Source organism: Maylandia zebra, linkage group LG17 (assembly GCF_041146795.1).
Source record: "Maylandia zebra isolate NMK-2024a linkage group LG17, Mzebra_GT3a, whole genome shotgun sequence".
NCBI classification, from domain to species: Eukaryota; Metazoa; Chordata; class Actinopteri; order Cichliformes; family Cichlidae; genus Maylandia; species Maylandia zebra.
This window is the reverse complement of record NC_135183.1, coordinates 29,616,157-29,637,878: the sequence shown is the minus strand read 5'-3', so window position 1 is coordinate 29,637,878 and position 21,722 is coordinate 29,616,157. Positions and strand designations below refer to the sequence as shown.

General features: G+C 40.7%; 1 protein-coding gene across 5 annotated transcripts in view; it reads left to right on the top strand.

Annotated features, from left to right (window-relative positions):
• The window catches only part of cacna1c (calcium channel, voltage-dependent, L type, alpha 1C subunit), a 222,474-nt gene extending 200,861 nt beyond the window's left edge, over window positions 1–21,613 (top strand). For 4 of the 5 annotated variants that reach the window (XM_076875492.1, XM_076875491.1, XM_076875490.1 and 1 more), the window contains 18 exons: window positions 32–97; window positions 466–557; window positions 1,370–1,532; window positions 1,767–1,894; window positions 2,189–2,285; window positions 2,647–2,749; window positions 2,983–3,084; window positions 3,285–3,412; window positions 3,534–3,674; window positions 4,438–4,802; window positions 5,064–5,090; window positions 9,170–9,298; window positions 9,420–9,547; window positions 9,654–9,751; window positions 9,878–9,974; window positions 10,060–10,168; window positions 10,251–10,419; window positions 10,575–21,613. In XM_076875492.1, the coding sequence (XP_076731607.1) occupies window positions 32–97; window positions 466–557; window positions 1,370–1,532; window positions 1,767–1,894; window positions 2,189–2,285; window positions 2,647–2,749; window positions 2,983–3,084; window positions 3,285–3,412; window positions 3,534–3,674; window positions 4,438–4,802; window positions 5,064–5,090; window positions 9,170–9,298; window positions 9,420–9,547; window positions 9,654–9,751; window positions 9,878–9,974; window positions 10,060–10,168; window positions 10,251–10,419; window positions 10,575–11,078 (2,646 nt within the window). In that variant the 3' untranslated portion in view covers window positions 11,079–21,613. The remainder of the gene's footprint in view (window positions 1–31; window positions 98–465; window positions 558–1,369; window positions 1,533–1,766; window positions 1,895–2,188; window positions 2,286–2,646; window positions 2,750–2,982; window positions 3,085–3,284; window positions 3,413–3,533; window positions 3,675–4,437; window positions 4,803–5,063; window positions 5,091–9,169; window positions 9,299–9,419; window positions 9,548–9,653; window positions 9,752–9,877; window positions 9,975–10,059; window positions 10,169–10,250; window positions 10,420–10,574) is intronic. The other variant, XM_076875493.1, reaches the window with a different exon arrangement.
• The last annotated feature ends 109 nt before the right edge of the window (window positions 21,614–21,722 follow it).

Genomic DNA, 21,722 nt, shown 5'->3' with positions numbered 1-21,722 from the left:
CTTGCCACTGATGCATCTCTCCTCTCTTCAGGCTCTGCCCTACGTAGCTCTGCTTATAGTGATGCTGTTCTTCATATACGCCGTCATTGGCATGCAGGTAAGCTGTCAGGTTGTTATCCCCTTGTTTCCCTCCCACTGTTATCTTCTCTCACCTTCTCTCCTTTAGCAAGCCTCCGTCCTGTGTCTGTCCCCCTGGAGTCTGTTCCTGTTTGGTCAAGTTGTTATTTTGCTCTCCCATTATCTTCCTCTCTCTGTTGCTCTTTAGTTACTGTTTGTCTTTGTCTCTCTGCTTCCTCTCTGTTTCACCTGGAAGCTGTTGTATTGTTTGTTTCACTGACGATGAGTAGGAGACACTTTGGTTTGATTTGCTGGGGGATGTCTGGCCACTAAATGTGACCGACTTTCACTTGTCAATGCTGACATCATATGCTGTGTGCTGTGACTACACCCTCCCCTCCTATACAGATGTTTGGTAAGATAGCTCTGCGGGACCACATGCAAATCAACAGGAACAACAATTTCCAGACATTCCCTCAGGCGGTGCTGCTGCTCTTCAGGTAAGGGTGATTAATTTGGGCATTTGCTCTTTTTTACTCCCTCATCGTCTTTGTTATTCCACTTTTCTCCTAATCTGTATACTTTGTTTGTGTAACTGCTCTGGCATTAAAAACTGCCAAATCAAACATGCTAGTCTATATGGGAGCAGCCAAAAACAGCTTGATGTTGATTTACGACAAACGCCCTGAAGGTTTTCTTCCTCTTTTCTGCTTGGTTGTGATGATGGTAAGATTCCATGAAGGGGGACAAAAACCACAGAACCTGAAAGGATGGAATCACACATAATTTACTAGCATGACACCAAGTTTATTCTCCTCAAGTTCAAAAAATGTCTATCCTTTCTTATTCTGGATACACCCCTACATGGAATATATAATAGCACTGAGTCTCCATTAAGAATGACAGTATACTTGGACACTTGATAAGCAGAGGAACTCAAAACTGAATGGATAAAAATCATATATATATATATATATATATATATGTATATATATATATATATATATATATATATATATATATATATATAAGTGCTTATACATAGTCATATTTTATATGCTCAGATGTAATAAGAACAAAGTCTAACATCTGCGTCTCTCTCTTTTTGTCTTTGTAATAATGTGCATGTGTGTGCTTCACTCCATGCTTTTATGCGCGAATGCATACATGCGCACATGCATGCATTTCAATATGTGTGTATGTGTGCCTCTTTGTTTCTGTTGTGTGTCTTTCTCACAACCGCATGCACGCCGGCATTTGCGTCGGCGTCCATGCATATTTGGTTGGTTGTGTGCATGCGTCTGTCTATCAGATGTGCAACAGGTGAGGCGTGGCAGGAGATCATGCTGGCGTGTTCACCCAAACAGCCGTGTGAGAAAGGATCAACCAATGAAAGCAGCTCGTCCAACGAGGACTGTGGCAGCCAGTTTGCCATCATTTATTTTGTCAGCTTCTACATGCTCTGTGCCTTCCTGGTGAGTACAGGCACACATCTAATTTTAATTAGTAAAAGGAGAGTATTTCATGTGACTGTCATAACCACAAATAGCAAATTAACATATTTCAAAATGTGCCAGAAAAATGACTTTGAAATTGTGTGTTACATTTAATAGACTGTAGAGAAATGTAGTACATGTTGATTGAACTGGCAGGTCTATAATTGTTTAGAGTGGTACGATAGAAACTTATGGATTTCTGATTTTCCCCAGATCATCAACTTGTTTGTGGCCGTCATCATGGACAACTTTGACTACCTGACGCGTGACTGGTCGATCCTGGGGCCACATCATCTTGACGAGTTCAAGAGGATCTGGGCTGAATATGACCCAGAAGCTAAGTAAGTTTACAAAGCTATATTTGCCACTTTTCATCTGTTTCAAACATATATTCATGCATTTATTTTGGCTGTGTATTTTTACTGCTTATAGTTTAGTAGACAGGGAAGCTTTCTGCTCAAAACTGCTCAATTTATTTCTTTAATTAAATCCTTAGTTATGTTCAAGTAGTTGAAATAATCTGTCCGTGCATCCTGTTTCTACTGCAAAAACACTCCCTGGAGTACTCTCTATCCGTGGTTGAGAATCACTAGTGTAGAGCGTCTCTAAAATTCAACATCTATGCTGGTTTTTAGGGGGAGAATAAAACATCTTGATGTGGTGACTCTGCTCAGAAGAATCCAGCCTCCCCTCGGGTTTGGAAAGCTCTGTCCACACAGGGTGGCTTGCAAGGTAAACACACTTGCATGGCCACACAAATTCCTAAACAAGGCTGCAGAGTTATCAAAAATATACATAACAGCTCAAGTACCATCACTGCATGAGTTAAAAAAAATCCTCATGTTGTGTTGTATTAGAGTGGTGACATATGCACAGCTAATAACGCCTTGCACAATGACTCAAAACACATACTGACAACAAATCGTACCTGGGAAAATATCTCAAAAAAATCTCTCTAACGAAAGATTAGCGTCCTTAGAGTTGAACTGCTGTCTGCGTATTTTTAACAAACTGTCAGCTGCCAGTATCTGTTGGCAGCTGTTAGGGCAATTCACTGTGTTAAAAAGGTGCGTGTGTTTTTCATCTCACGTAGCGTCTGGTGTCGATGAACATGCCTCTGAACAGCGACGGAACAGTGATGTTCAACGCCACACTGTTTGCCCTGGTCAGAACCGCACTCAGGATAAAGACAGAAGGTAAAAAACACGTATGGGGGCAATCACTAGCACACAACTGTAAAGGTCACACATGTACGCACCAGTGGGCACATCATCATACTTGATAGCACAATGTGAAATTGCGTGTTTTCTTATTTTGCCCCACTTTTTTTAAAACCTATTTTATAGAGGGGTTGTAATGTAATTTCCAACTATGGAAATTCTAGTTTGAATCTACAATGTGTACTTCATACTGTGCTTTGTGTGTGCAGGGAACTTGGAGCAGGCCAATGAGGAACTGAGGGCAATAGTGAAGAAGATATGGAAGAGAACCAGTATGAAGCTCTTGGATCAAGTAGTGCCCCCTGCTGGTGGTATGTACACCCTGCAGCACAGTTTCTTATGCACAAATATTTAAGAAGTGAATGTTTCCAATAGACATTACTGTCACCTTACTGTGGTCAAAACCTTGGTTGCATCACTTGCAGTGGAGTTTCTGAAAAATCTTGCAGCATGTTAATTTTAAGCATTAATCTTTTTTAATAATGATGTTGTTGTTTTTTTGTTTCTGCAGATGACGAGGTAACAGTCGGGAAATTCTACGCCACCTTCCTCATCCAGGAATATTTCCGCAAGTTTAAGAAAAGGAAAGAACAAGGGCTGGTGGCCAAGGTGCCCCCCAAAACCGCACTCTCTCTGCAGGTATACAGACAAGTTTTGTCCACAGTAGAGCTAAACATTACAGAGGTAGATTTCTGACATTCGAAATTTGCTCCTGGGTTACAACATGATATGTAAGCAACACTGCTGTGTCTGTGTGTAGGCGGGCCTGCGGACATTGCACGACATCGGTCCGGAGATTAGGAGAGCCATCTCCGGAGACCTAAATGTGGAGGAGGAGCTGGATAAAGGTGTAAAGGAGCCTGTGTCAGCGGCGTCTGAGGACGATATCTTCAGGGTAAAGGTTGGATACACACACCTTCACTCACTCTCCAGAGAGAGAGAAAAAGAAAGAGAGAGAGAGATGATCAACGCCAGCTTGAAGCCGTATTGCATCATGCACATAAACATGCATTCTTGCATGTGCTTAGTCAAGAAGACATAATAAAAAAAGCCTCATGTTCCACCACATAGCTTGGCTACAAAATGCTACACTCACTGAACTATATTTATGGATTTTGGGGGGATGTGTGGGGTCCAATGAAAATAAGTTTTTAATAAACACAGCAGTATTTTACACACTATAATCACTAAACAAATATTCAGCGCTGCAACTGTAAGGATTACATACTTACACATACACACAGCTCCTTCTACAGTAAGAGGGTGAGTTATGCTATCGACCTTTCATTTTCGCCACCATTATAACATTCATATGCTGTTTTGTTTAGTTTTTTTTGCTGCTGTATTTGCATTGTGTACCAAAAATAGACAGCCAAATGTCTGTGCCTAGCTAAAATGAAGGTTAATAGAAAATAAAACTCCAGTGTCCAGTTTATTTAATTTTATCAGTCTGCTTTCATTTACTAAAAATGTTCGGAAGTTTTTTGCCTTTTGATAAAAGCTTTTTGCTTTGCATTCCCATCATTGCTGCAAGCAGTGTTTTGAATTATGGATGTTGGGGTGTGGTGCTGTACATTATTAAGATATTCTTTAACTTAACCTTTCCATTTCTCTTCTCAACTTTTTGTGTTCCTCCATCTCAACCGTCTCCACCCACACCACAGCGCACAGGAGGGTTGTTTGGCAACCATGTCAACTACTACAACCAGAGCGATGGCCGTGGGTCCTTCCCGCAGTCTTTCACTACCCAGCGTCCCTTGCACATCAGCCAAAAAGGGTCACCTTGTGAAGGCGAGAGCCCGTCTCATGAGAAGCTCATGGATTCAACTACTTTCACCCCTTCCTCTTACTCCTCATCAGACTCTAACGCCAACATCAACAATGCCAACAACACTGGCATGGCCGGGGTGGCAACCCAGGGCATCAGTCGATTCCCGAGCCCATCTATAAGCACTGTGGATGGGCACACGGGGCAGCCACTCACCCCCATTCTGCTGCCAAGATCTGCATGGTGCTTTCCTCCAAAGAGGTGAGTGCAGGCTCAACAGCAGCTTCCATTTACACCTTGTTTTGAACTTTTCTGCTTCTTTCCTACTTTATGTGCTCCTTGATTGTGTTGTGAATAATTTGCTTTCCTCTTCCATAGCCCAGGCATTAGTACAAATATTTAACTGCCTTGTTTTAACATAATTAACAAAAAAGATGTCCATATAGACATAAATAATTCAGCTGTTTATTTCTTTTTACTACCTGCTTTCTTTCCCTGTCTTTTGTTTCTGGTGGCGAGCAGGACGTGTTTTTATGACAGCCTCATGCGGTATGTTGCCAGGGGACAGAGAGAGAGAGAAAGAGAGAGAGTGTGTGTGTGTGTCTGTAATCTCATAATGGCATATAAAATAACATAGCTGTCAGGGTGCTATAGTAACACTTGTTGCTATGCACACAGTGCTTTATTTTGCAATAGCAAAAAGCAGGCTACATGCTGTTACTATAAAAATCAGCTACCAAAGCTGTAGATAGACTGTTTGGTTCAATGGGGCCAAACGTTTCCTATCAAGGCTTCTCTGAATGCTGGGTTTTTTTGGGGGGGGTTGGGGGGGGGGTGTAATATGACAGATCTGGGTTAGACACTGTATAGAAACATACAAACATCTGAAAGCTTATACTTATTTGCTAATTTTAATGCAAATGTGGAAATGTGTGCTCTACGCTCACTGCCACTTTAATAGGTACACTTTGCTAGTACCAGGTTGGACCCAGTTTTGTTTTCAAACTGCCTTTTGACACGATGGCGTCACGCAGCTGTTGTAGATTTCTTGGCTGCACATCCATGATGTGAATCTTGCCTTTCATCACATCCTAAAGGTGCTCTACTGGACTGAGACCCTTTCTTGGATGTCTGCTGCTGTGATGGTTGGACTGAGATCTGGTGGCTTTGGAGGCCATTTGTGTGCATAGAACTCACTGTCAAGAAATTAGTTTGGGATTATATGAGTTTCATGACATGATGGACTGATTCTTATATAGCTGTATTTGAGTACTCAGTGTTTCATGCAACATTCTTCATTTACCAGTTCAGGCTCATTCATTAAAGACTTTTTTCTACACCAAAGTGCTTTTTGTTTAAGATTTACAGACATTATTACTCCAATGGATGCATCAGGAGCACATTGGGGTTCATTATCTTGCCCTTAGAATACTTGTATGAGATCTAGACTAGAGCAGCCAGTGATCAAACAACCAAACCTTCCTATTAGTAGATGACCTGCTCAACTGAGGTACAGCCACCCCAAATAATGTGCAGCCATCAGAAGGTGGGCACACTGTGGACATAAAGGGATGGACATAGTTAGCATCACTATCCACCTGTACTATTGATGCAGGTTGAATCCATCCTGTCATTTTTTTTAGGACAAATTCCGAGTCCACTATCTGATTGTCACAGCAGTATTTTTCAAAGATCATTTTTCATCATGAGCTTGAGCTTGTGTAAAATGTCGCCTTATTTTCCTGTTTTTAGCTAACAGGAATGGCACTTTCTTTAGTCTTTTGCTGCTGTAGCACAAGGTTCAGTGTTGTTGCATTTAGAGATGCTGTACTGCTGCCTTCCTATCAGCTCAAAGCAGTCTGGCAATAACACTCTGATAGATATCTGCATTAATGAGCTCATAAACAGGTTTACCTGTCAAAGTGGCCGGTGACTGTATATTCATGAAATTTGGTTTATATGTTTTGAAAGTTGTGCTTTAATTGCTCCATGTCAAGTTAAAATATATTACCAAACTTTGCATTTATTTTGATTTTAGTGGCTTAATTTCTTTCGACTAGCATCCCTCTCTGAACGACTTCACATATTAAGTCACTGTATTTGTAAGGCTTTAAAAACAGCAGTCAGTTAATATGTATATCATTGCCTTGATTTATTTTGCCCACTTGTTGGGATGTTGAGCCAGCTTTACACTTTAGTTACGATAACTGATTGTGTGTGCTGGCATGTATGTCCGCAGTTTTTCCCATTCATTAGGCCTACTTGGACAGTAATGAATCTAAAATAATACACTTGAGTACAAGCAAAGCAAAGTATAAGCTTTCTGATGGACTGGATTTAATCAGTTCAGTAACAGGTTAAGATCCACCAAGGCTTAGCCAAAATCATCAAGTTAGGTCGTTGTTCTAACCCAGAGTTTGCCGTGGAACCGTTAGCTGATTAAAGGGACATCTGGCATTTTTAGTTTTTTTTGTTTGATTGTTTTTTTCCCACATGATTTGTTTTTCTTCACCACACTGTTGTTTGGGGAGGTTTATGTGCTGCTTAACAAAAATTTAATTAAAAATTCTGGGACTTGAAACTGAAACTTGGCATCATATTACGCCTCTTAATTCGAAACTCTGGGAAACTGAAGTGCTGTTGCCTGGAAGTAAAAACACATCTGGTGAAGAAGAAGAGAATAAAAATTAAATGCCAGAATGTCTCCTTAAAGCTTGAGTATTGGGTATGAAATACAGTTGTGGTTAAAAGTTTACATACACTCATTGTAGGCATGAATGTTGTGGTCATTTGGAGCATTTAGTGATTTCTTTGAACTGTGTTTTTTTTCCCATGAGGAATGGTTTTACTGCATACATTTTTATTAATTTAAAAAAAACTGAATTGCATGCACAAGTTTAAATTTATTTTGAATTGTCTCTAATCCACACAGGGTCAAAACTACACATACATGCTCAAGCATATAGATGCACCCCCTCTAATATTTGGTTAAATATCCTGTGGAAAGTTCCACCTGAACCAGATGATTTGGTAGCCCTCAACAAGCTTCCAGGATCATTCTGGCTGGATATTTGACTACTCTTAGCAGAATTGACAGAGTTCGTTTAAATTGGTTGGTTGAAGTTGAGTCTTTGGGAAGGCAGAAGCTTAATGGCAGCCTGCTTTATCCATTCTAAAACCTGCTGTCATCTGTTTTTGGGGTCATTTTTTGGATCATAGCTTCATCTTTACTTCACTTCACTGATGTCAAATGTCTCAGTCTTTGTTCCGTCTGAACATAAAACATTTCTCCAGAAGTCATTTGGCTTGTCCATGTGGGACTCAATATATACATGCGTTAACTTAAATATTTTAATAGGTGGTTCTGAAGGTTCTACGATCTCTTTTAACTTTGATGTTTCACTACTTTGCCAAAGAAACTACTGGAAGACGAGTGTTAGTATCCACAATGAAGCATTTTAAATCCCAGTGGGCTGAGAAAATGCCAACCAAGAAATGAGCCTCTGCTCCAGAACCGACACCTTTAAGCTCGACTGATATTTGCAGCTGCCCACATGGGTGAGCCAAATGGCTGGTCTAGGTGGAACTTGCCAAGGGAATTTTAATGGAAAATTGGTGGGGTGTATCTATATATTTGAGCCCATGGGTATACTTTTGAACCTGTGTGGATTAGAAAAAATCCAGAATAAATATAGATCTTGTTTTTAAACTTATTAAAGATGTATGCTGTACAATTATTCCACCCTGGAAAAAGAACATCCCCAAATTACCATGGCATTCATGCCCATGATGAATGTAAATAAACTTCTCACCGCAACTGTGGATGTGACTGGGAAGAAGACATCTTTGAGACGCAAAGAGAATTATAACCTCCTCGCACCAGACAAGCACAAGTATATTATAAATTGGATTTGAATCTTAGTCTCCTGAGGGAAAGTCTCATACCTAACCCATCGTACCACAGATTCTGACTCACTACATGGTCTTGCTAGCTCTTTACGCTACTTTTACAATTCACTCGGTCTGGTCTGAACATATTTGTGATTAGCCTGTCAGAGCCCAGAGAAGGTGCATGAGTCTAGTTTCCTATCAGACAACTGTATGAAAGGTTGCTGTGGAAATTTCCTTCTGTCCAGTGACGCCAAAAACGCCAGCTCCAGCTTTTTTCTCTGATAAGCAGTGATTCGCAGAAAGCAATAGCCTCAGATTCTGGGACTTTACTGACCTTCAAATGATGATAGCAGCATAAAAAGTACTGTATTAAAATAGAGCTCCCTGAGAGCAACATTCCTTCAGAATATAGTCTCTTCTGTGTTTTTTAAAGATGTCTGAACTTCAGTCTTGCTATCAATTGCTATAATCCAGGTGTTGCCTTTTATTGCTATTCACCATTTTGCTTCAAGAAAATAGCTGCAATATCCACCCGCTTCTTTTCAGACTCTCCTCCTCCTTTGCCTTCCTACATGCAGTAGCTAAGCATCCATGGGTTTCTCCTTTCAGTTTTATTGCAAATAATTTTTAGTGTATTTACATGTACTTGTCTGTCTTCCTGTTTTTCCGTGTGTCGTGCGTCTTTATGTTCATTCTGTGTTTTTTGTTTGTTCGGCCGTTTGCTTGTTTGTCTGTAGCTCAGACTCGTGTGACAGTCATCTGCCAATCATCCGAAGAGGGGAGGGGTCAACAGAGGAGACATACGACGAGAGCTATGTTGAAGACAGGGTGTACCATGAGGATGACCACTCGCTCTCGTCTGACATGTAGCGTTTAAACACATATGCACTCAAAAACAGCAACGAAAAAAAAGCACATTTATTCCCCAAGCCTTTAATATTTCACAACTTTTTTTCTTTATTTTATGCACTTGTGTGCTCTTGTTAGGCTGGTGTATCACGATGAGACTTGTAAGCAGTTGACTCCCATGGAGGAAGCGGAGGAAGTCGACGACAGAAGAGGAGGAGGAGGGTGGCAGTCTCCCAGGAGGGTCTTCCTCTGTCCCACTTCTCTGGGTGAGAAGACCCACTTTTTAAAAAAATCTTGCGTATAAATTGCGCCTGCTGTCATTTACGCATCTTTACGTGCTGTGTTTTTGCATATTTGTGGCATTGATGTCAGGGCGGAGATCGTCCTTCCATCTGGAGTGTCTCCGGAGACAGTCGAGGCCAGACGTCTCTCAGAAGACGGCTGTACCTTTACATCTTGTACATCATCAGGTAGCCTCAGGACGCCTACATAATAGAGGCAAACACACAGAGTTACAGATGCACATAACAAGATGTGCAAAGAAATCATAATCCTCCCGGCAGCTCCTCTCTAACTCTCTCCCTCTCCTCCTCCAGGCTCTGGCTGTAGCAGGGTTGAGTCCTCTGTTAAGACGGAGCCACTCACCGACCCTCTTCAGTCGGCTGTGCTCCACACCTCCAGCAAGTCCCACAGGTTAACCAAGAATTTTGAAGCACTTTCTGTCCTTGTCATATTAAATCAGTGAGAGAGTTCTAACTAATGTTTATACTTTCCTTAGCTCAATGCAGTGATGCCTCCTACCAGCGAGTTCCCTCTCTGAGGCTAGAGGGCTCCAACTCCCATGAAAAGCTCAATACCAGCTTGCCCTCTGTCAATTGTGGCCCATGGTAAGAAAATAAAGCTGCTCCAAAAACAGTTTAAGCACAAGTGACGTTTTTAAGGTTTAAAACAAATCACTTCCCCTCCTAGGTACAATGACAGTAATGGGAATAGCCCGGTGCCCAGTCCTAGCCCCACCCCTAGCATGCCAGCGTCCAGTCAAAGGGCACCGAGGCCGGTGTCGCTCACTGTGCCGTCGCTGTTGGGGAAAGACTCCAGCTCGCTGTGTCACGGCAGCGCAGGCAGTCTAGTGGAGGCAGTGAGTATGAGTTATATGTAGCTGTATCTGTGTATAGGATCATGAAGGATATTCTCTACCTGTTATTTAGCATATATTCAACACCACACTGTAACACGTGACACATTAAACCTTTCTCCTCTCTGTCCATCCCTCTTAATCTTTTCCCTGTCAAGGTCCTAATATCAGAGGGCTTGGGTCATTTTGCTCAGGACCCCTCGTTCATTGAGGCGACCAAAGCGGAGCTGGCTGATGCCTGCGACATGACCATCGAGGAGATGGAGCACGCCGCCAACAACATTCTCAACGGCACCTCGCCCACAAACGCCACATCCAGCACCTCCTCCACCTCTCAGCACAGCCCTAACGGCAACGTCCTCCCCTTCCACACAACAGCAGCAGCAGCATCAACGCACAGGGACCGAGTGGTCGGCTTGAGTCCTAGTGAAGGTGGGGGAGAAGCTACAGGAAGCAGAGGCTCCATACACGGTCCCTCCTCTATAGAGGAGCGGCAGGAGCTGCTAGCCAGAGAGAGAGAACCAGAAGAGGAGGAGGAAGAAGAGGAGGCAGGAGGGAGGGAAGAGGGGCACTACAGAGGCTCGCTTGTGATCGGAGGAGCACGACAGAGGAACAGCGGGCTGTTGGAGGACGAGGATATGGAGTGTGTGACAAGCTTATAGGAGTCAAGTTAATGGGTTCGATCGACGAACTGGCCCCTCTGACATCATCAGAGACTGATGCTTGTCAGGTGCTGCTTACAGCACCGCGGCTGGCTCTGTCTGTCCCCACCCTTCACATACACACACACATATACAAACACACTCTGTCGCTCTGGAAAGTGGCGGCCAGTGATGCAACCTTAAACACTTGGTTATGACTCTGTTAGTCTATGAGTTAGTATATGGATGGATGTTTGCTGTAAAAGCGATATACTCTACGAGCGTGTGCTTACGCACGTTTGTCAGTGTGATCTAGGATTTTTTTTCTATCTGTGTGCGCATGTGCGTGTGTTCTCCACACGTGTCTGAGTGTGTCTCTAAAGTGCCTCACAGTTTTATCATGTCCTCAGAGTGTTAAGCGCAGAAAAGTAGACACAAGCAAAAAAGAAAAGAGACAAAGGGAAGTATGACTGAATGAAGGTAGACAAGAAACAACACAGCCAGGAAGTCCTTTCTATGGTTCTCCTGCAGACAACATAGTGTGTTTAATGTTTTCATTTCCTACGCCTACTTTGTGTTGTTGTTGTTTGTCTGGCCGCCATGACACCAGGTAGGGGACAGCAGACCAGCTTTTGAAAGGGGTCAGTTTGGATTACAGTCTGACCACACCCACTTGAGGTCAAAGGTCAACTCCTCCTCTTTGGTTCACTGATGATGAAGCGCTGTATTGAGTAAAACAGGGATGAAAAAAAGCCCTGTTTGAAATCTCATTTCTCCTCCTCTTCCAAAGCTAAGGAACCATGGAGCACAGCCCTGCCAGCCTGGAGGTAGGATTGAGGTGACACACCACCTCCAGCCAATGGGGGGGAAGGATTTGAGGGATGGTCCAACAGCCCCAATAAGGCTGCAATAGGGATGGGGGGCCCAGGCAGAGGAAGACACTCTCTGGCCAACAGGAAGCTAGCCAGCTCTTTTTATTTTTATTCCACCGCTGGTCAGGAAAACTCCAGCGAGAGACAAACTTGAATCGTCTGTCAACGTGATCTGGCTCCGCCTCCTCCACCGGGTTTCCTCGTTTGGCCACACCCACTCGCTGCCCCGAACAGGAGCACTGGGTGGCTAAGCAGAGACAGCGAGCCCCCCCTTTCTGCCTCATACCTCGCCGTTCCTCACTCCTTCCTCCCTCCTCTTTGGTTACTTCACCATCCCTCTCCCTCCATCGCTGAGTCTTTTTGCTTTGTCAGCCCTCGGGGAGGCGTGCGTTTGTCGAACGGGGCAACAAAGATGGCGGGGTGCGCGGGAGAACGGGAGTGAGCGATTGAAATGAAAAACAGACTCTGACGTCAATCAAAGACACTTCCTTCTCCAGGACCCTCCTCTTCCTCTCAGCGTGGAATCCTACTGGATTTGCTGCCACACACGATTTCTACAGACCACGCCCACTATGTATTTAACAGTTCAATATTGTGCAAAACTGGCTAGCCATGACTATTTTTGTTTTATATTCATGATGTTATTGGTTTAATTTATCCTTGATTTGTTTGCACAATCGGGGTGCTGGTCTTATAAATGTATTTTTGCTCTGTTTATTTTAGGAGAATTTTAAGAGGTTTTAAGTAACGAAGCAGGGCGTAGTGTTTGTGTGCGAGTGCATAACTATATTTGTGCGTGCGGATGTGTGTCTGCGTTTTAGTACAGGATGTATGAATGCGTGAGATAGAGTGTGTATCTTTAAAAAAAATTGGGGAGGGGGGGTCTTTCTCTCTATCAGTATGCACCTTTTACAGATTGTATCTATTTATTTATTTATTTTTTTCCCAGAAGAGAAAAAATGTGTGCGTGCGTGTGTGTGTGTGTTTGAGTGATTTACTTGTGTATTCTAAAAGCTGATTTTAAGCCTAGACAGTAAATTAAGGTAGCATTACAAGTATGGTCTTGTTTGTTTGTATGTACGTGAGGGTGTGTGTGGGTATGTGCGTGTATGTGTGATAATGGGCCTCTTTAACACAGGGTTACCATGGACAGGCATGCTTCCAAAGCTTTGTGATTTCATTAGCAAGATTTTTACTTTTTAGCCAAGCTGCAGACTCAGAAGCTGCTCTGTCTTCAACAACTAGTTTTTGCATAACTTTTCTTTATTTCCCCACTCAGAGGTACTTAACTGTAAGGTCTCCAGCAAGGTCAGAGTGAATTATAGATCTTTCAGGCATTGCAGTTTTTCCAGACGGTAAGAAGCCTTTTGGCAAGTTGCTGTTTTTCTTAATCATGGCGGTTGTTGCTCTGAATTTTAGAAGTCCCCTTATTCATAGCGGCACAGTGACAACTCGTAAAGGAACTCAGAGTGGGGGTGGTACCCCGCGTATCACACATTACACGACCATTTGAGTTTAAACTCCAAATTAACTTTTAGGGCTGGTGTACAGATGCTGCAAGACTTCTGAATCACACATCTTTATATGAGGCTCGTATCATAAAATGTATTTTTTTATCAGGGATGGTTTCAGAGATAAAACCGACTTCCTGTTTGTGATATTTATGATTTACTGGTAAAGACAGTTTTGCTGAAAAAATTAGCATACAAGCAGGAAATTTTACTGATAATTATAAGACGATGATAATTGTTTGGTTAATGTGATAAATTATTAGATAGAAATCACAAAGCTTACATTTTGGATGGAAATTGTATCCTAAGCTACTTTTTTTCTTTATAAGTAGCCTGAAATTTTGTGATGGATCGTTCTCTTTTTTAACTCAACCCTTGGGTATAGTTTGAATACACTGAAAGTACGACCACTGCAAGGTATTTCATTCAAGCCTCAGCATTTTACACAGGGCACAGGTCTCACTTCGGTACTGTACCGTCTCCAAAAGCATTCCTGACATCAAAATCACCTCATTGGTACCAACTGCCACATGTATTATTATTATCATTATTATTATTTCTACAATTTAATAGTATTTAAAAGTGAAATCGATAAATATGCAGAATGTGTGCAGGTAAGAAATAAAAGGGGAACAGATTCATGAAATTCAGTCTTAAAAATTTCAGAATCAGAGAAACTTTATTAATCCAAGAGGGAAATTGAGTCCCAGAAGGACGAAGATGAAGCTTATTATCAGTTTTATTTTCCAAAAACTAAGCATCTTCCACCTACACTGTAAGACCCTTAAATACAGGTTGTCAATGGCCTAGCAGATGGATTCTCAAATAGGGAGAAATCTAATTGGTGTTAACAGCACTTTCAAAATGCAAAGTACACCAGGAGAATACCAAAAGTCACCAAACAGTGCATCTTCATGTTTTAGTTATGACATTAATGAGTCATTTTAAACCTAAATCACAAGTTTCTCTAGTTAATTCCAAGAAAAATTCGAATACACTGCAAAAGCTTTTGCCATTTCAAGTCATCAGCGATGTTGAACGACCACCTAGAGACACTCGTATGTCTTAACTTATGGCCATTCGTTTCTCTTTAATTTACCATTAAGGACTTACTGTCGAGCTCTAATTCCTTCATGTTAAGCAGAGCAGCTTTGTGGCAGGGAAGGGAGGTATGCATGGACACACTGCCATACACTGCGTCCTGTGCCAGTACCAGACTTCTGACATTATTATGCAAACTAAATGTGAATGTTGAGTATGTTCTAGTGGCAGTGATGATGTTGTTTTGTGGTTATGACACTGCAAACTCTGAAAAAGTCTGTTTTGTCAAAAGGAATTAACCCTCCTAACTTATGCCCCCCAAAAAATCATTTGCCTTCATAAAAATACTGTCAACATTTCTTTGAATTATTGTAAAAGCACCTCTTAAAAAATAATAATTTGCTGGCATAAGCTGACAGGACCGTTTGGTGGCTAGTTTTGCTATAAGCTGCAGATCTGGGTAAAGTCAAGAATGTTAATACCTGAAAAGTAGCACCAATCTTTGTTCAGTTCATCAAGCTGAAGTTTAGTTAGCCCTGAGTTTAAAAGTCAATGGTTCTAGCTGTTCTGCTGCAGTGGAGCCATCAGCTTTTTACTATGACTATTTTATCAGCTAGTATATCAACAGCCATGAATGTGGAAACCAGTAATGAGTGACAGTATTGGATAGGAACATTTCCACAAGATTGCATAACATATTATAAACAGTCCAGGACCATCTCCAGCTGATAAATAATGAATTAATGTACTTAGACTACATTCACTTTACTTTTGTGTTCCTTATAAATTTTAGCCTATACATAAATACACAAAGCAACCCTGCAAATCAGAAGTACCACCCAGGCTTGGTGAGTGTGATTTCAGAATTAAGAGAGCTGTGGTGCCCCCGTGTGGAGTGGAGCAGCATTGCCATTTTTATGTCCCACATAGAATAGCACGAGATGTTGTGTTGCAGCGTAACGGTATGAGTGGGTGTAATCCTGCAACCCACAAGATATGCAAAAACAATGCAATAACTATGACTGTATACAAGGATCCTGAAGTAAATATGTTTGTGAAAGTGAAGAAAAAAAACAACAACACAGTATCATGAAGCTGTATTATTTTCTGTTTGTTATGTTTTTAAGTCACCTTGGTGGTTTCCATGCCAGAAAACCTAACATACTTGAAATCAGGTACATTGCAGTGAGGTATAGTGCAGATGTATTTATTTTTCATTCTCGTCGCAGGGTGTAGGTCGAGCATGTTCTTTTTTGTTGTTGTTTTTTTTGACGCAGTGACCTGAAGGTCAGTGTTTTCCTCGTGAATTAACAAGCAGTCAGTGGAGACGCAACAAAAGCGACTGACCATATTTCCCCAGGTTCCCACTTTCTGACTGTATCTTTTTATGTTGCTTATTTCCCCTTTTTGTTTTTTTTAAGAATTAAGCTTGTTGGGTGTAAACATTGCATGAGGTTCACGTGTTGACATTTGAGCGTTCCGGGTTTTGCAGTTGTTTTGTTTGATTCAGGTTAAATATGACTATTTAGTGTACATAAAATGATTAAAAGCAGTATTTCTTCTTCAGAACTGACTGGACAGCAGTTGAAGAGTCCACGGAAGGGGATTTTGCATATCTTGTGTCTTATGTGCTTTTAGTTTATTTTCCTGATGCATAACCCTGAGGAGGACAGTGAGATGAAATTTAAGAACAGATAAATGATCAAGTTTAATATTTTTCCTCTTGCATTCAGTAAATAAGGCTTTGTGTTGCCATATTACTTTTAAATTGATTACTGGGACAGACTTTGATTTAAATCCAGGTTGAGGACAGATAGGCAGGAGTTACACAGCATATATTCAAATGTTTCTACTCTATAGGATGATATTCTAACATTTTTACTATTCAGTGCCAGTCACAAATAATTTACTAGGCTTTTATCATGCTGCAGGTCATATAAACACTCATCATTATGAGTAAAATTGCATTCTATATTGGTCAAATGTTTGTGTTTCAGCTCAAATGGAAAATAATCTTATACAAAACCTGCAAACAAATCTACTATAAAGACTGGTGTGTAGCTGTGCTGTAAACAGTCAGTGTGTAATATGATATTGGTACCAACCTGCAGTGAGGGCCCCTTTGAACAGAGCTGACTGATTATCAGGAAAAGCTCAGGTATAATCATTTGCTTTGATAGGGACCTAATATGCTTTTTCATATTTCTGTCAGCTATATACTGTTACGATATCCTCATATTTAAAGCTTCAAATAGCGTATGTACGAGTATTCCGTGTGAGCCAAAAGCTCAAACTTCTGACTGATCTAAATATTTTTTTTCAGATGTTGGCTCTACATAAATATACATATGCATAAATTATCCCAAAATGGTCATTTCGGGCACATATCTTTGACTATGAGCACAAAAGCTCTGCCCGCCTGTGCTTCGAACCTTAGAAATTTGCCTTAAAGGAAGTTGAAACATCTAAAGTTGCTTGTTTCAACTCATTTCACTTGTATTTATATAGTGCTTAATCACAGCAGCAGCCACATCAAAGAGTTGTATCTTCTAAAATGAAAGGTAAATGACCCCTGAGCAAGCACTTGGCGATAGTAGGAAGGAAAAACTCCCTTTTAACACGAAGAAACCTCAGATAATAAATGAACAGAGAGGCTGCACTAAAGCGCAGTGTAAAGTAAATAAGATTATTTTAAAACGTAAATCATGCTAAACTACTCTGGTAACATCTGAGAATAAGAAAAACAATATTAAGCAAGCATAATGGATCCCCTTTAGTCACGGCTCATTTCAGTTTGTGGTAAACGTGCACCAAACGTGCGTCTGTGAAGCTCTTATCATTTATTAGCCACATCTTCCACCTTGAATCCACTACGTGTGAGGGGGTCTTTTTGTATACTTGTGCTCTCTTTTCCCACATAGACAGATGACAGCGGGTTTAACAGGCTGATAAGCTGTAGCCGTCCTGGATCTCCACCTGCAGCCAGTTAAACTGTAAACAAAGCCCCTCTGCCACAAAAGGGTGCAGTTCAAATGGAAGTAATTTCCTCAAGTGAAAGCAGAGCTGGAGTGGGGAACGGCTTAGTCCCTGACAGATGGGTGACAATCTATTCAGCGGTCGACAATGGGAAGACGTGGGCGTTTGGCCTGAGAATGTTGAACGCAGAGATTATTTCATCATGTTTGGATTTCTGGAGGGTGATCTGACATGGTGGATTATACAATACATTTAAGTAATGTTTTATGTGCATAGGGATATAAAATATTGGTCCTATATAAATGATGATATCTTTTGTCTCACCACTAGCCAATGATTGTATATTTTTATATACCATATATAGCAAAATATTTATGAACGTATGATATTTAATCGCCAGAATGTTAGATTAAGGAACAGGAAGGACACTTCTATGTAGGCTTGCTGACTAGAAGTCAGTATGAATTCCCACTTTAATGTATTTTTTAAGCAAAAGGAAGCAGCAGGAAATAAGGAAGCACCGAAGAAGAAAACTGAATGTTTAAGCTATGGACGTTTATGGATGTTTCATAGTAAATCGTGGGGCTTTTCAACTTATTGCCCACATTCTGAGCTGTTGAGGAAGATTCGGAAAGGTTGCTTCACAATCAGCTACACCACAGGAAAGCAATCCATCGCCCCTGCTTGTGACTCCAAAATTAAAAGGCTCAAGACCCCAACTTTAAGCAGCAGACAGATCCAAATCCTGACATGCTTTTGCTCGTGTTTGTTTTTGTGTTTTGGCCAGAGGTCTGAAACGTCCTACCAGCAACCTGTACGTGCAGGTCAGAGTCTGGTTATTACTCCTACTGTAGCACTGAGAGACGTGTCTCTCTTCAAGTAGTCCTACATCAGCAAAACATATACACACTGTACATTTTTAACAGACCTAACCAAAAATGGCACCTACCAAGGACTAGATATCTTTATGGGGGGGAGGGTTTGAGCCGTTTAAATCGTGTAGCCTCTTTTCTTTTTCTTCTTTTACTTCCAAAAAAAGATATTGGAGGACTTGATCTACATGTGTGTGTAGAGTCATTTATTCATCTGCGTTGTGTGCAGAGTAGGAAGTCAAGTATTTTTGCGCCTGATGAACTAATTCGATAAGATCTTTTGTCTGCATTTACAGTAAAAGCTCCAGACTCCAGTGCAGCAATTTGACCGTTTATTTCAAAGAAAGCAAAATGAATTCAGGTTGGTTTTGCCATATTTATTCACCAACAATGTTATCTGCTGGATTTAGCCTGGAAATGCAAACATGGTCACTGCTTCATAAAATCTTGACACTGGGAAGCCACAAAAGGATGACAAGACTGATTTTTATCGTTACGGAGAAAAGCTGCTGTACATTGAGAAATTTTTAATCTGTTCAGTATTTTAAAAAAATGAAAATAAACTAACAAAAAAATAGCATTTTACACACTTTTTAGAAGTATTAGAGTTGTGTGTTTATCCTTAACTTTGCCAGTTCGGAGAGTGTGAGGCTGGAGAGCAGAAGTCTTGTAATCTTTCCCCGTGTCGGTCACTCAGATCTCCTCACGTGGATCTACCATTGTTGCAGCAGATGCATATTATATTTTCTTGTAAATCAAAGCGTTTGTTGATCACTGTTTGATGCCGACAAAGATATTTTAAGATGACTATTTTGAATATAAATTGTATTTTATTTTCCAGGTACAATTAGAATAGCCAGCTGTCGTAGGAGTAGAATTAAAATCATCAAGAGAATCACCTCAGATGTTATTTTGACTTCGATGCTAATGAACGCTTTGGGAAAGAGGGCAGAAACGGAAAGCGGGAACATATTGTTACATGCAACTTTGTACTGCATGTCTTCTATTTTAGATATTAAATAATAGGAATATTATAGCTATATTATAGGATATTAAATGACTGTTAGGGGCAGGTTGTTGCAGCTTGTGGGATGGATGAAAGAATCTGGTTTTATTTAAAGAAACATCCTTATCAAGTTTCAGGTGCAATGCTGTGAGTTTATTTATTTAAAAAAGAGAGAGAGAGAGACTGATTTTGTGTGAAGATTTACGTTCATCTGTTTGTTGCTCGTGCAAAGACGCGATCTTATGAAGAAACATCACAGGTCGGTAAGGAAATGCAGTGGGGCACAGGTGCATTTCATTCAGTCCTTGATGGACTAAATGCGATCAAGGACACGCAGCCTGTTTAAAACTACAAATTTGGGTTACATGATCATTACACGTATTTAATCTGTTGGGATCAATGAAATCAAAACATCTTCAAAGTAGAAGTGATTGATTTAGCTTTAAATAAGTGATCACTGCTGAATTTCATAGCCAGCTCTTTGCATGTTAAGCAGCACTCGCACATAGCAGCACCCAAACAGCTGATTTTAATCATTTTTTCCCCTCATAGCACGACGTTAAGTCATCAGATATTGGTGGCGACGTTTTTCCAGGGCTGCTAAGCTCTTAGCTGAACCTGATAGATGAAATTTGCTTGCCCAGTGGGTTTAGGAATAATGTATAGACTAGAATTCACTCATTGTATAGCGGCACCTACAACAGCACCTTTTATGTGAATATTTAGTATGACTGTTTTGTCAGGACCTCAAAGACCTTGTGTGTTATCCCGCATTCATTCCAAATCACAGAGAGCCCTGCCTGGCACTCAGTTTTGACACTAAGATTGAGTCTTTCCGTAGCAGCAAACGCGACTTTCTTTGGGATATTACTTCAGAGGTGTGGCAGCAGCTTTACAATGCAGACTTGACTGTCAGCGGTTCTGGTTTTGGAACAGCTTTCACCTCATTAAAACCACGAATGTCTCCGCCTGTATCTGCTTCTCCACTCTTCATTTTACAAACAAGAGCTATTTAACATTGCATCGCAGATGAGAATTATTTCTCCAATCACCCCGTGAATGTAGGATACAGTTATATGCTCTTACTCACACCTGAGGAGTCACTTTATATTTGTAGATTTTCCTTCTACGTAGCCATTAATGGAAGAGAGATGTTCTGACCAGCACAGACATAAAAGGCCTCAGTTGAGTTAGAAACATAGAGGTCTTGTATCTGTTTGTGCGTGTGCAGATGCAGCTTTAAATAGATGAGTGGGCCCATTTGAGAGCATCATGAGTGTTTTCTTCCATTACTGATGATGCAGGAGCATCTCTTTAAGCAAAGAAGGCACTTCCCTGCTTTTGGCCAGCTTGATTTAGTGGCAAGAGAATCGCAGCTCTACGTACAGCACAGTCTTTATCTTCTTTCTGTTCCTCATTTATATATCAGGGCTATGCTGCTCTGTATGATCTTACGTGTACGTCACTACTCATGCAAAGTGTTAAAGGGCCATTAACAGGACTGAGCTGTTTTTCTTCTTCTTCTCTGTCAGAGAGACGTCTGTTGTCAATCCTTGAGTTTATTTTTTTGGAGAGAGGTGATCACACAAAGACCAATTCCTTGTAATATTAGTAGTGACGCTACTGTTAAATGTAGTATTTAATAACAGCACTATTTACGATCAGAAAAATGAACTAGAGTGTGTTATTGTGCTTGGTAGCTTTGGAGACAGATGGCCATTTTTTTTCTTTTCTTTTCTTTTTTTTGTAACTGAATTCTTTAACGTAAGCCACTCCCCCTCGACTGTGCGAGGAATTTCATTTGTTCTGAGGTTGCTAAGTGACATGATCTCACGATTGACACAACCTTTTTATTTTTTCTTCCTCTCGTTCTGCTTTTTTTTCTAAAAGAGAGATCTTGATTTTTTTTCTCCTTCATTTCATTTTAGATTTTAGAAAGGGAAAGAATACAAATGAAATAAATCAGAATATTAATTCAATCACTTTTTCTACTCCTATTTTCAATAAAAAGTGAAAGAAAAAACCAAACAAAAAGTTGATTTGTAAATAAGTAATGTACAGTTTGTATCTGTAACTTGTCAGTCTGTCATTGGTGACAGAGTCTGTCTTGCTTATAACGCACGCTACAAGTAAATAAAAAAGGAAAAAGTATATTTAGACTGTATGGTCCCTTGAAAGCAAGTTTTAAATTAATATCTGATGTATATTCCTGTAACATTGCATTTTTATCTGAGGAATGATGTTATTAAAAAATTGCAAATAAATTGCATTTCCTACAGTGGTGTGTGTTTTTCACAGGTCTCTATCCTCACATGTTCCTCAATAGACTAACTCTGGCATGACCTAAGTGCCGTGAATGCAATACGGTAAAACTATCAAAGGTCCTG